The sequence below is a fragment of the Fukomys damarensis genome, unplaced genomic scaffold (assembly GCF_012274545.1).
Source record: "Fukomys damarensis isolate Sample0158 unplaced genomic scaffold, DMR_v1.0_HiC HiC_scaffold_5, whole genome shotgun sequence".
Lineage (NCBI taxonomy): Eukaryota > Metazoa > Chordata > Mammalia > Rodentia > Bathyergidae > Fukomys > Fukomys damarensis.
In genome coordinates this window covers 75,221,529-75,235,904 of record NW_022900917.1, presented here as the reverse complement: position 1 = coordinate 75,235,904, position 14,376 = coordinate 75,221,529, and the positions used below count along the sequence as shown (strand labels likewise).

General features: G+C 48.1%; 1 protein-coding gene across 2 annotated transcripts in view; it reads right to left on the bottom strand.

Annotated features, from left to right (window-relative positions):
* The window catches only part of Tg (thyroglobulin), a 203,508-nt gene that overhangs the window by 176,963 nt on the left and 12,169 nt on the right, over nucleotides 1-14,376 (bottom strand). For both annotated transcript variants that reach the window (XM_010629590.1, XM_033760858.1), the window contains exons 6-14: nucleotides 13,016-13,122; nucleotides 12,367-12,510; nucleotides 11,970-12,158; nucleotides 7,345-8,427; nucleotides 6,328-6,915; nucleotides 3,737-3,976; nucleotides 1,406-1,543; nucleotides 1,053-1,130; nucleotides 502-614 (exon numbers count right to left, since the gene is read on the bottom strand). In XM_010629590.1, the coding sequence (XP_010627892.1) occupies nucleotides 502-614; nucleotides 1,053-1,130; nucleotides 1,406-1,543; nucleotides 3,737-3,976; nucleotides 6,328-6,915; nucleotides 7,345-8,427; nucleotides 11,970-12,158; nucleotides 12,367-12,510; nucleotides 13,016-13,122 (2,680 nt within the window). The remainder of the gene's footprint in view (nucleotides 1-501; nucleotides 615-1,052; nucleotides 1,131-1,405; nucleotides 1,544-3,736; nucleotides 3,977-6,327; nucleotides 6,916-7,344; nucleotides 8,428-11,969; nucleotides 12,159-12,366; nucleotides 12,511-13,015; nucleotides 13,123-14,376) is intronic.

Sequence of the window (14,376 nt, the reverse complement as noted above, 5' to 3'; positions counted from 1 at the left end):
CCTATCTGGGAAGTGGTGCTTAAGGGTCCAGGCATGATCTCTTCCTCTGTGAGTTTTCATGCCTGTGCTGCACTGATTGGAAATTTCTGCAATCATCCAGGGAGCCAGGAGGACATGGGGTGATGTTGTGCACTTGGCCTGGGGACCTGAGCAGTGTGATTTGGCCAAGGTGACTTTAGGAGCAACTGCACAGGTACCAGCGAATCTCAAAGAGTATTCATGAAAGCTATTTCCAGGACGTCCCAAAACTATTCCAGCATTAGATGGCACAAAAAATGTGGTCCATCCCTATGTTGAAAAACAAAACTGAGGCACAGAGAAGGTAAGTTGCTCAAAGGCGCATAACCAGGGTCTACCAGGATCAGGACAAACTTCCCTCCCTGGACTCTCTGAGACATTTTTACTATGCTAAATTAATTGAAAACTGGGAGAGTCACCTCAAGCAGCTGGGGTGCCCTCTGGCGTCCCTCCTCACACCCTCCTGGGCCCCCAGAGCCTCACCTCATGGCAGGTTGGGGTGAACAGGTCTTCTGGGGATGGGTCTCCTTGGGATCCAGCCTGTTTCCAACCAGAAAGCAGCCCATTGGCTCGAGACTGCTCACAGCGGGAGGCGCCTGGGGACAGAGGGGCAGTTTTCATAGACTGGCCCAGGACACTGAGGAAAAGCAGAGACCCTGGCTAACCCCAGATCCCAGAGCCATGCATCTAGGGGTAGAGGTGCCGCAGGGATATGAAAGTGTGTGCCATTGGCAGTTCTGAGACACAGAGTGGGCCATGATTGGGCAGGGCTGGCCTTCAGGTGGAGGCAGGGGCTGGAGATCCAGATGAGAGGCAGTGATAAGCCACAGGTGAGCTGCCGATGCCCTGGACAAGAGCCAGGCCTCCCCTTCTCTCCCACTCCACCAGGAGCTCCAGCAGAAGGGCCAAGGTCAGTGCCAGCCCCTGGGCCCTGGTGCACGAGGAAAGGTGTCTGGCTGGAGTCAGGATGGATTGGGGCGGAGTTTCCCCAAGGCTGTCAGAGGGGAAAGTTCTTGGGCTTTTACTGTACTTACATTGCAAGACCTGCGGGGAGTAGACAGTCAGTGAGCCTGGGACAAACTGGCCTGTCCCATCCACACACCAGCAGTAACCTAGAAAACAGCCACACGCTCAAAAACCAGGAGGTGGCTGAGGCTCTCCTGCCTGTTAGCTCTTTGCATCTATTGTCCTGCCAGCAAGTTGGCCTCTCTAACCCGCAACCCCCAGTCTAACCAGTTGGAGGCTCCTGTTCTTGTTACAGGGAAACAATTGGAACAGCTCAACTGCCAAAGTGGGGCCAGGAATCCAGGTCACCTGCCTCCCGTGGTGGGGCTTTTGCGCCACATAAAAAGGAGAGGTGTCACTTAGCTTCTGAGGTCCCACTTACCAGTCCCCATGTGGCACTGTCTGGGCTCCCAGCTTCCAAATGCATCACACTGTGGCATGTAGGGGTCTGGCCACCAAGGGGCAGCTGTTGCAGTTAGGTCACCCTGGGAAGCACGGTAGCGCTGATAGAAGTTTAAGGCTGGAGTCACAGGAAGAGAGGAATAGAAAGTGACACCTGCCCTGTCCCTGAGAACAGCTGAACACATCCCTGCACCAACACAAGACAGCCTTCCTACTTATCTGCAAACATCTCCCCTTGAAATACTACCATGGGCCCTTGGGTAGGTCATGAATGTGGACCAGATTGTCCTACATGAATAAAGGCAGGCTACAGAACAGAAGGCTTTCAGTAGCTATCTTACAGTAACTTCAGAAATGGTCTTCCAGACTCCAGAGGGGAGAGCTTGTACATGTAAGAGTGCCACCAACCCACGGTCAGAGTCTGTCTGGGGACAGTGGGACCTATCTTTGGAGCAGTTCGGTGCAGTGGACAGGGCTCTAGGATCTGACACACCTCTGCCTAGACTCTGGCACTACCCCACTTAGCTGTGCGATCACGAGCAAAGGGACAACCTCTGTGCAACTCAGTTTAGTCATCTGCAGAATGGATCTGGTACAGAACAGGGTAAATGTGATCCTTGAGTCCAGGCACAGCTGTGTGCATTCCTCTTTCAACCCTCTTATGGCTCTGCCAACCTTCACTAGGCCCTAGACCAGGCTCACAGGTTGCACACAGCCCTGCACCACCAGTAAAGGAGCCCCACAAAAATGTAATGTTTTGATATTGTTATGTGAGTTTAGCAATATTTTTCATGACTTGGGTGTGCAGTGCCTGAATGTGGATGGTGTCGGTGATGAAGCGTCACTGTGTGAGGGATGCCGTGATGCAGTGCTACCTCTGTCTCCTGCACCTGCCACACAGTCAGGTGAATTGAAGCCCACATGTAGTTGAAGGGCCATTAATGCCACTTTTCTTCAACCATGTCAAACTCTGTCCTCACCCACAACCCAGAATCACTTGTTTCTTGTCAAAAGGCAGAAATCCCCAAATCCCTCAGGAAGAAACAGTGAGAAAAGGTGCCTGGGCCCAGAGGGAGAGCAGCAGATGGAAAGGAAAAAAGGAGTGGGAAGGGGGTGACGGGCTGGTTCACTGCCATTACAGAGCTGTACTCTTCTTCAGGTGCCCCGCGGGCCTCAGGACAGGTCTTGTCCTAGTGAGAGGCATCTGGTAGGGTGAGGCAGGAGACAGAGAAAGTGCTGGGAGTTAGAGGCCATGGATGGTAGAAACCCCATCCTGAGCCAGCAGCAGTGGGTATGCACTCTGACTATGTGCAGATATTGCTGGGGGAGGACAGCTGTCCTGTTTGTCAGCAAAGCCCAGGAAACTCCAGACAGGGACCCTGCTGGGACAGTTGGAAAGGAATAGAGAGCCCAGGGAAGATTCAGAGGCAGATCAGTTATGGAACCCTACCCAGCAGGAGTGGGGTCTATGAGAACTCAGAGGGTTCAGGGCAGGCTGAGGGCAGAGGAGAAAGAGTACAGTCTCTTGGATAATCTAGCCTTGGCATGACCCAAGCTGGCCTTGAGATCAGCTAGACAGGACACAGGCTGCAAGGGAATGAAACTAAGGCCCAGGCCACCAAAATTCCCATCCAGGTTTTGCAAGTTATCTGATGGGTAAACAGTTGACTTAAGCTGAGGCTCAGTTTCCCCATTTGTAAAGAGTCATAGATGGTGGTTACAACTTTGTCCTCCTGAAAATATTAATGCAAAGATCTGGTCATCAGCTGAGAATGGCATGTGCTTAGTGGAAGGCAAAGTAAAATATGGTAAAGTTGTTCCTAGGGCTTGAGGAGACAGAAGGCTCCCCCAGCTCATTCCTCTGTCATCACATGCAGGGAATGATGTTACCTTTGGAGACACTCTCAGGATTTCAAGTGTTCGTGTGTGCAATAGACCTTCACTAATGAAGGTTCCTCTCTCTCTCCCTCTTCACAGTGTTCCTGTATCTTTGGAACAAGCCACTACTAGGACTTGTTGAACTACTAGAGTCTCCTATGTTTTAATGATACTATGTGGTTTCACACAGTCACAGGTGTACCCTGCAATACAAAATATGAAACCCTGCCCCACAGTGGCTCAGCTGAAAAACCTGGGTCATTCTAAAGACACGTGCAGTATGCCAGCTCTGAGTCAGGTCACAAAGGCACTTTGCCTTTTCTTCCCCAGCCTGGAGAAACCAATCATATAAGCCCTGGAGAGGACGGAGGAGGGACCCATGCAAGCTCTGGCTTCTTTAGAGATAAAGAAGCCCTGAGTGCGAAGCACTCACTGGACTGAGCTGCCAGCTGAATAGTGTAATCGCTCCCATGCAGAAACTTCTCAAAGAAGGCCTCTCGGGATGGGAAAAACCTAGGAAGGCTGAGTTCTGCATTCGTCAGCCAGATTCCTTTGGCCACTAGGAAACTCTCCCCCAGAGGGAACCGAGAAGTGTTGGAAACTGAAACAATCTCTTCTGTTTCCTTAATGAACTGCAGGACACGAAGCTTTGCCTCTTCACAGGAGCCAGGACCTGCAGAATAAAAATATCATAGGTGGACTCATTCATAATGTAACTCTCCCCACACACACACACACACACATACCTCAGCTGCTTCCTTTGCACTGGCTCCTTCCTCAACCTGGAATGTTCTTCCTGCTTCATTTAACCTATACAACAGCCTAAGAAGATACTCTGAGCCCCACATTACAGAAGAGAAACCAAGGCCTGGAGAAGTTATAACCTTCCAGCTTGGAAATAATTGATTCAAAATTCCAGTCTAGACAGTCTCACTCTAGAAACAGTGATTTTGATCAGCTATGTATAGCGGAAAGATGTGCAGATGATGGATGATGAATGGATGGAGCAATGAGTGCATGGGTGGGTAGGTGGATGGGGGAGTGGACGGATGAATGGGTGGATGGGTAGGTAGGTGGGTGGGTGAGGGGATGGATGGATGGATGGATGGATGGATAGAGTGACGAGTGGATGGGTGGGTAGGTGGGTGAGTGGGGATAGATGGATAGCCAAGTATTTCAAGTACTAGAGAATTACTTGTGTTAAGAAGAGCTTGGGTCTCAGGGACTCCTGGGCTCAACTCTTTGGTCATTCACTAGCTGAGTGATCATAGCTGATGTGTTTAAAGCCTCAGCTTCAGACTCTTGGATATGTGTAACGGGGATGGCTGGGCTTCCATTCCAACTGTTCATGAGTCTTGCAATGATCCTACCAGGGATTGCAGCTGAAGAGTTTGGCACAGCTCTGACTAGAGCTCTCACCCTGCATGCATGTGTGCAGGAAGTGTGTCACATCAGTTATATAAATCCAGCTACCATTCATTAAGAACCTCTTGCCTCGCCCTACTCAAGCTTTAGGGTGCCTCTGATTTGCCTGGAAATGTTTTAGAAAAATCAAGTTCTGGTTCAGTAGGTGAAGCTTGAGATACTGAATCTCTAGCAAGTTCCCCAGATGCTGCTGGTGCTAGGTTCTGAATCAACCCATTTGAAAAATCACATTCCTCTATCAACAAATGACTGTGATTACACACCATCTCCAAATATGGGTATTTCTTTATCTGTGAGGCATATCACATACCAACATAAAGTACCAGGTGAAGTGTTCTCAGTGCTTCAGCTGTTAGCATGCAGTAATTTCAAAAACAAAAATAGAAATTTGAAAGGGAGACATAAAATACTGAAAATAGATGGTTCTAAGACTTGTTTCTTAATGGATTATTTTCTACACCATTTTCAACTACATATGGTCCCCTGCTGCTCAGTGAAAAGTACTCTAAACTCTAACCTAGATTTCACGGTCAGTCCAACATTAGACCAGGATGAACAAACCTAGTCACTGAAGTATCAGCAGTGTAGATGCCTACATTTGTGTACCACGAGAACCGAGCCCAGCCTCATAGTGGATGTTGAAGGTCCAACTGCTAGATTTTCCTGTCTCGATGGCTAATCTTTGTAGTACTGTCCCCTGGCTGTTAAAAGGCCGGCATAGTACTGTTCTCATCACATGGTCCTCTTACCCAACGTTCTAAAAATCCAGTTTCTGCTGAAGCCTCAACTTTGGCTAATGTCAAGTAGTATGATACATTTTAACAGTATCATGAAAGGTTGTGACCATATACAACATTGCAGTTGATGGAGTGAGAGATTTCACCAAAAGTGAACCGCTATGATATTACCTATATTATTAACAACCGCTGCTTAGTGAGATTCTGATTTGACAATAGCACACTGAATCTATCTGGTTATTCTTCAAAACTGCAGGAATAGTTATTAGAAAATACAGCATTTTGATACAAGACATAGAGTCACACTTATTCGATGTATGCTTTATGTACCACCAGCTTTCCTCCAAGGTGAACACACAGACCTCCATTTGTGCCTCTCCAATCAGTCTTCACTAAATCTCTCTAAGTCAATTAAAGACACTTTAGGTGACCCTTTCCAGAGGTCCTAAGCACCTGGTAGTAGCATGTGGAAGTAGTAGCAGGACCACTGATTACTTAAATGGTGCATGTAACTCACCTGACGTTACTAAAGCATCAACTGTGGAACCCCAGCGCTGGGGCACAATCACTTTCAGAGCTTTCACTGGCTCTAAGATAATGCTCAGCACTCAGAAGACATCAGTGAAAATCTAAGATATCCATTTGAATGACCAATCATATGCTATTTAGAAGTGGATGATATTGTACCTTGTTCTTCCTGACCATACAGAGGTGAGGAAGTCACTGAAGCTCTGAGTCCTGACCCTCTCAACCACACTGAAGGACATACTTGGCCCTCCAGCCCAGAGTTGACACTGATGCTCCCCCACCAGACAGCCTTTTCTAAGAACACAGATTCTGTTCTTCACATAAATGAACTCACATGCTGGGACCTGGTTTGGTTGGGCCCGAGTCCCTGGCAGCTCCTGACCAGCCTCATCCACACACCAGCAGCTCCGGAGGTCCAAGTGTGCCAGTGGCCTGCTGAAGTCCGAGTAGGGCCCCGGGTATCTGCTGAGCTGGCCACTGAGCATCTGCCAAAAGATGTAGGGCTCCAGGAAGATGTTCTCTGCAGGCTGAGTCAGGTTCCCTTCCAACACTGCCGGTGGGACATCTTGGAGGGAAGGGAATTGTGCCAGCACTGGGAAGAATCCTTGCTGGCCAGCCTCATATAGACTTTGAACAAAGAGACGGAAGTTTCTGGAAGATGCCCCTCTATAGCTCATGATGGTCCTTAGCAGCCTGGCAGGGCTTAGCTCCTGGGTGTCAGGGTGCTGAGCCCTCCATCGATCATACCACTCCAAGACTGGCTCTGGGAGCCCATCACACTGCACACGCTGCCACTGCCCACTGGCAGTGCATTGTGGAACATAGATGCTGGACAGGGTGGGTGGCACACTGGAGTTGACGAGCAGGGCCCGTATGGTGCCCAGGAAAGCTTGCTCAGCCTGTAACTGACAGAGGCTGGGACCTGAGAAGGAATAATAAACAGATATCTAAGTGGGACAACCTTAATAAGCCAGAAAGACAGAGATAGAATCACTTAGGAGCCTAAACTCCATTTACAACCTTATATAGCTGAGAAATCTGACAGCCCTAAATTTATAGATAACATAGGCCAAGGGCACCATGATCATCAGCACTGTGGAGATAGCCACTGACCCGCAGGATGGACATCCATATTGCAGTCCCTGAGGCTAAAACAGTCTCCTTACTCACTCCTTAAAATGGTTAACATCATCCAGGCCTTCCTGGCGTAGTCCTCATTTAAGCAGCTAACTTGGCCATGAACTGAATTCTGCCCTTTGGCAGGGAGTGAATTCATTTCTCTGGGGTGGGCTGGGTCAGGGCCTGAAGAGTCACCCAGGGAGTCCACAGGCCAAATACCCAGCAGACTTACATTGCTTGGATTCCCAAATGGCACTCTGAGTGCCAGGAACAACCCGACCTTCGGTGTCAACACAGTAGCAGTCCGAGTTGAAGCACTGGACAGGCAGGAAATGGCCCTCACGGGTACAAGAAGGGATAGACACGCTGGCCCCAGCAGGTTGGCTGCGTGCAAGGTCCTGCATGCGAGCCCTTTGCTTCTCGCACTCTGTGGGACACCTTGGCTGTCCGCCTCTCACTCTTGAGTCCAGGAGTTCTTTGCCCCAAGAGTCCACACACCAGCACTCTCCAGCAAAGCACTGGACACTCTCATAACCTCCTTCCACTGTGCATGAAGGTACAAAAAGCCTTCCAGGGGTCTGCTCACAGGCCCGGGAGCTGAGCACCATTTCCATCACATCACCCAAGTCCCTTGCCACATCTTCTGGCACAGAAATAGCATGCTGCAAGAAGAGAAGGAATTCTGGAAGCTCCAAAAGAGTGGTAATGAACTTTAAGCCATTTTGGTTCTCTTGCAAATTGATTTTAAATCCAAAGCTGCCCATGATTGGCTTATTCGTAGCACTGAGGGGTTCTGTGTCAGAATTTGAATCCAATCCCACTGAAAGTGCTTTGTCTAGCTTTACTTGTCCCCTTCCATTTTGGAAGCCTGGGAGACCGAGTTGCTGGAAAAATTGACTGAAGTTAAATGTGCCTCTTGTGCCAAGGGCTCCAGACAAATTAAACCGGCCAAGGTTCACCAAAAAAGTCCCTCCAAAGAGGTTTTGCTGGAGTCGCTTTGGGTTGGTGGTAAACTGAAGGGCAAGACGGGCCAGCTCTCGAGAGGGAAAAATAGCTCTGACAGCTTCTCCAAGCAGACTTTCTAATGCAGAAAACTGTGGATCCTTCTCTTCCACCATTAGGTGAAGAAGCCCTGAGTTGACAAAGAGCTGCTTGATCCTGGATGGGCAGGACGTGGCCAGCCTCGCTCCTCCCTGAGAAGCCCATCTTTCCTCATGGACAGAGAGCAGGTCGTGCTGGCTGAAGTAGCCGGAGGTCCCAAAGTACAGCCTGGACAAGGCCCGCTGCCTTTCTAAGGAACAAGACCAGTCTCCAGCTGCATGGGCAGAAATGAAATGGGAGATATGGTTTAACATCATCAGTAAGCTCAAGACAGCCCCTCGGATCTTTCTAGAACTCACATGCCAAAATGTCAACCAAGGACACCTACGTTTGGACACCTACGTTTATTATGTTTCCTTTACCTCTGATCCATGTCTATGGGCTTTTTGGAGGAAATGACTATTCTAATCTTCACAACCCCTCCCAGCTTTCACTAGGGCATGATCCTCTTCTACAGAAGCCTCATAGGCACTGGCCCACTTTCTCAGAATCTGACCCCATTTGCCAACTGAAGTAGGTCAAACAATGTCCTCCCAAAAATCCATCTCTACCTAGAGCCTCAGAATGAAACCATATTTTGAAAGAGATTCTTAGCAGATAAAATGGAGTTAAGATGATGTCATCCTGGATGAGAGTGAGCTGTGGACCCCGTGCCTACTGTCCTTATAAGAAGGTCATGTGAAGATCAGGGACATGTGAGGAAGATGTCCATGTGAGGATTGAGACATGAATCAGAGGGATGCAGCCACAAGCCAAGGAATGCCGAAAATTTCCAGCCACCATGCTCAGGGGCACCATAGCCCTGTCAACACCCTGATTTCAGACTTCTTGCCTCCAGGACTGTGGGAGAACAGATTTTGTGTTAAGCCACCTAGTTTGTGGTGATGTGTTACGGCAGTCCTAGGAAACTAGTACATGAACAAAATTACTGGAATGTTGTTCCAGTGTTCTGTGAGGAAGATGTCCATGTGAGGATTGAGACATGAATCAGAGGGATGCAGCCACAAGCCAAGGAATGCCGAAAATTTCCAGCCACCATGCTCAGGGGCACCATAGCCCTGTCAACACCCTGATTTCAGACTTCTTGCCTCCAGGACTGTGGGAGAACAGATTTTGTGTTAAGCCACCTAGTTTGTGGTGATGTGTTACGGCAGTCCTAGGAAACTAGTACATGAACAAAATTACTGGAATGTTGTTTTCCAGTGTTCTTTTGTTGGAATTCTTTTTTTTTTTTTTTTTTTTTTTTTTTTTTTTTGGTACTGGGGATCAAACTCGGGACCTTGTGCCTATGAGGCAGGAAGTGGCACCGCTGAGTTAAATTCCCAGCCCCTCGTTGGAATTCTCAATGGACTTTAATGCTTCACTTCATGCTGATAATCTCTTAAGTAGTCTTCTCTAGGCTAACTAGTTTATAATCTCTTTGAGACCTCAAATATTGTTAGTGTTTCTTATAATAAGAAATAGTTTCCTGTATTATAACAATGTTTAAAAATACAGCATAGGAGAAACTGGGCATGGTGGCATATGCCTATAAGTCTAGCACTCAGAAGACAAAGGCAAGATGATCACTGCAAGTTTGAGGCCAGCCTGTCTAAATATTGAGTTTGAAGCCAGCCTGAAAACTGATAAAAAAAAAGAAATAAAATACACAGCACAGGAAATATGACATTTCCTGTAATATAATACAATAATAACCACCCTGCAAAACACAAGCATATCCCTCTGGGTTGCTTGATCTTCTCTTGAAATGTCTAGCTCAGGGTGCTGGACTTGACCACCTGGATGCTCAGGCTCAGGCCATTCTCCCTAACATCCAGGTTGGCTGGATTCCTGCTAAGCAAATGGATGCAAGATTCATATGCCAGTGGCTGTCACAGTCACACAGGTAAAAGTAAGTAAATTCCACTTTTCCATAAAATCATAAAGCTTGAGGAACATTTTAAACCATGCATCCCACCCTCAACTTTTTAAAATAATTATTCCTTCTTGATTCACACAGATGCCCAAAAGGAAATAGGCCAGGTTTCCCTCTGTAACCAGGCAACAGCAAAGGGCTGGCAGTGTAAAACCTGGTAACACATCCCTCAGTATGGCCCTGGCTTCCTGAATGGATCTTAAAGGGAGGAAGGGAAGAAAGAGTCACTGCTTTGCTTCTTCGTGAGCCAAAGAAAGTCCTGAACCCATATGTCTGTTATGGAGCACTACCAGGGGGTAAAAATCCAGATATTATTTCCATAGGCCATTTGTTCCTACAGCAATAGGGCTGGTGCACCAAAGAGAAAAAGTAAAAATATATAATCCAACCACTCATTTGATAGAAATATTATTCTTAATTTTGAAAGCCAGAGTTTTTCATTTCCACCTGAGAGTTACAAGGCCACCTTCCCTACACTTTGATAGAGTGAAATGCAATTGTGAATATGTTCAGGGGAAGGCACCTGGATTTCCTTTTCTGACATCCTCACGCTTGGCAGACAGAATGCTACCAAACACTAGGCAGAAAATCTAAAGGGTTAAATTGGGGAAATGGATGAGTCAACAAGAAAATATTAGACGAATGTCGATAAATGCCTGTTCCGGAACTATGAAAAGACCTATGCTCCCCTGCACTGGCTCAGACCTTCCTAAAGCCTCCTCGCTCCCCATGGTGGAAGTCCATGAGTACTCCTGGGTTGCTCCCTCTCCCTCGTTGCTAAGATTCATAACTATCTCCTGGCAAGGTCAAATGGGGTCTCATGGGATGGCTAGCAACAGCTGTTCTCAAATTCACATCCTTCCCTCCCTCTACATTAATATCGGTCCCCCATACTGGGTTGAACAATGTTCCTCCAAAATCCCTGGCCCTCCCAGAACCACAGAATGTGATCCACTTGGCAAAGGGCCAAGAGGTGACTGTAACTGGTTAAGCCATCCTGGGTTGGGGGCCCGTCGCCTAACAGGACTGATACTTTAGTCAGAAGAGGAGAAGGGACAGACACAGAGGGCAGACAGCTGTGTACAATGGAGGCCAAGGTTGGAATTATTTACCACAAGCCAAAGCCCGTGTCGAGGATAGCTGGCATCTGCCACAACCCAAGAAGAGGCAAGATGGATTTCCTCATGGAGACTGCAGACAGAGCACAGCCCTCGGACTCCTTGAACTTAGACTCCAGAGGTATGAGACCATGATGGTGGTTGTTTGGAGCTGCTCACTTTGTGATGAATTATTACAACAGCCCTCGGGAACTAATGAAGTCCCCATCATTGTGCTTCAGAATGTCAGTGACCATCCACCTGGCTCCACTGCCTCAGATCCAACTCTCCCTTCAATCCCTCCTCTAAGCTCTGGCTCCTCTCTCCATGTCTCCGCCTGACTTCCACCCCATCCTGGAAGCATCTCCACTTAGCCACTCTGAGGGAGGGTTGGCTCTTCCACGAAGCCTCCTCCCTCCTCACACGGGCTCTGAGATGGAATCAGCAAGCTTTCCCCTTACATTGTTTCAGGTGCCTGGCCGTGCCTCTTCCAGCCCACACATGAACCTACTTCTCAGCTTTTATTTCACCTCTGAACCCCCGGGTACCCCCTGAGCTCTCTGAGGAAGCGGCTATGATTGACACAAGACGAGGAGCACGCTGGGAATTAGTAACAACGATTGATGTTCAGTTCTGGTGCAACGAAAGGGTGTTGAATCAATGGGCTCCAGAGAGGCTGGTCTGCAGAAACAGCAAAGTGTGTGATGGAGTCAAGAGGAGGACGCCCCACAAGGCGAAACGCACCACAAGCAGGCAGCTGCCCTTCCTGCTGCTGAGTTCCAGGGGTCTCCCTCCCCTGGGCGTCCACACACCAGCACGGCCCCTGTGTCTGGCACTGCATGGCCTGGTAGTCCCCATTCCTGTGGCAGCTCGGAATGTAGGGGTGACCGAAGGTGGTTGCTGCAAACTGCTCCACTTCACACTTCGTGGGGCCTGGAAGAGAAACACAGGGGGAGAGGGGCTCTGTGAGAGCCAGGCAGCCCCACCTCATGTAATCACTGCATGCACAGCTGCCTGCTGCCACTGTTCTAAACCCCTGCACTGACTTTGGGAGGTGAGCCATGCGGGTCACAGTGACCTTAAACCCCATGCAGCTTCCCCCAACAGAAATGCACATGTCTGTTGGCAGGTTGTCACTTACATCGGAATCTTCCAGAGATGACTAACTGCACGGCTAGAAACCGTCTCTGTAGTATCCGGTACAGAGTGGATTCGGTGAAAGTAGAAGCCAGGTCCAGGCCAGCAAAAATGGTGTCGTAAATTTCATCCAATAATAGCTCCAAACCTGAGCAAAGGCAGCCAGTGTTTCAGGGATGGGCTCATTTGGGAAGAAAGCCCTGACTGTACTGTGCTGACAAATATCCAGGGTGATAGAACTTTCACTGGCACAATTAGGCATTGGATCTGAATGGTATTTTAATAATTTCACAAGTCGGGGATGTTGCATCTAGTTGTACAGATTTTTCACAGCACAAAGAGGTACTGCCTAGAGAAAGAGGCTAAAATCCAGCCTGCATCCCACTCGCCAATCTTACAGAGCTGCATCTGTCTGAAGGCACTGCCCCTTTCAACGAGCACGAAGGCACAGATGGGCCAGTAGCAGCTGCCTCCAGAGAACCACGGAGGGAAGATCACTGGGGCCACATCCTCTTCCATACTCACAGCAGCCCATCAAGGGATCCGGGGATCACTGCTATTTCTGCTTCCCTGGCGATGAGGTTTAAGCCCTGGAGCCTGGGAAGTGCACTCCCTCCTCCCTCCACTCCAGTTGCTGGAGATGGGCTGCTCACCTGTCTCAGACAGCTCCCGCCCTTGGCTGTCAGCACAGTAGCAGTACCCAGACACCTCAGGGAACCTACGCTGGAAGGAACTGAAGGTCACAAATGCATCTGGGAACCTGAGAGAGAATGAGATTTCTGGTCACCATCACATAAAAGCGAGTCATCACCAGTTCTTGTCGCCAGGTCATCTGCTGCAGGACAGGAGTGTCCACTCTTGGCTCACAGGCCACATGCCCCATGAGTCCTATGGTAAGGGCAGTTCTTCCCTAGACTGGTCTTACCAAGCCAAAATTGCCAGAACCTTGTAAAAAAGAGCCATCATCTACCAATTAGCTGTTTCCCTCACTTGTAGCGTTTGGCCAGTTTATGTTCATGTACGTGTCTTTCAGGGCCAAGCAGAAAACATGCAGTAAAACACATTTAACTGGATACTTTGTGAAAATATAACTGTAGAGGCAAAAAGATGGGTCTCTTTTACAAACATGATCTCATTCTGTGAAATCAAATTGGAGCTATTTACAACTATCTAAAGAGCTTGAAAAGCAGCCAGATTTCACCATAGGCAGTCTGTAAGAAGAAAAATTTCCCGTTCTAGCTGCAAAAGCACAGAATCAATATGACATCACTAACAAGGACACCAAGACCTGGTGTAAGTTCAGGAAAGGTCAGCCTTAGCCATGCCCAGCCTGACAGTTGGTATAAGGAACCCATGGGCTGCATGAGTCCCGTCCTGGAAGCAATAGGAAGCTGAGGTTGGAAAGCCATATGGCGCTCTCACCAGATGCAATGATTTAGCCATCGTAGTGGAATTTTCATATTTATGCAACACTGAGGGATTTTTAAGCCCTGTATAATTAGCACTTCAGACCCAAGTATGTCTGGAACTCTATCTCCAAATAATTCAATAGCGGGAGATCAGTAATCTTCTGCACAAACAGTGATCTTCTGTAATCTCTTCTAGCAGAATAGGAAGCCCCTTCATGTCCAATAATAGGAAAATTAAGAAGTGAATTATAGCAGAGTCTCCTAAATGAAATGCATTACTACAGTTAAGGATGATGCTTACAAACTGCGGCCACAAAGGAGCGTGTATTGCTTTGTGTAGAAAGGCTGATGCACAAAATGCTCTGTGCACCTGCTGCCATGACTGTGTAAATGCATTGGTGCTGGGAGGAAATATGCAGGGTGGCAGCCACCCAGGATTCTGAACACAGGGTGCAACAAGTATTAGTTAATTTAAATGTGAATAAATATGTAAAACAAAAGCCATGAAAAGTATAGGATTATGGATTTCTTCCATATTTGGCTATAGATAGATGATAGATAGATAGATAGATTTTTCTTCCATATTGGTCTAATATTATATATAT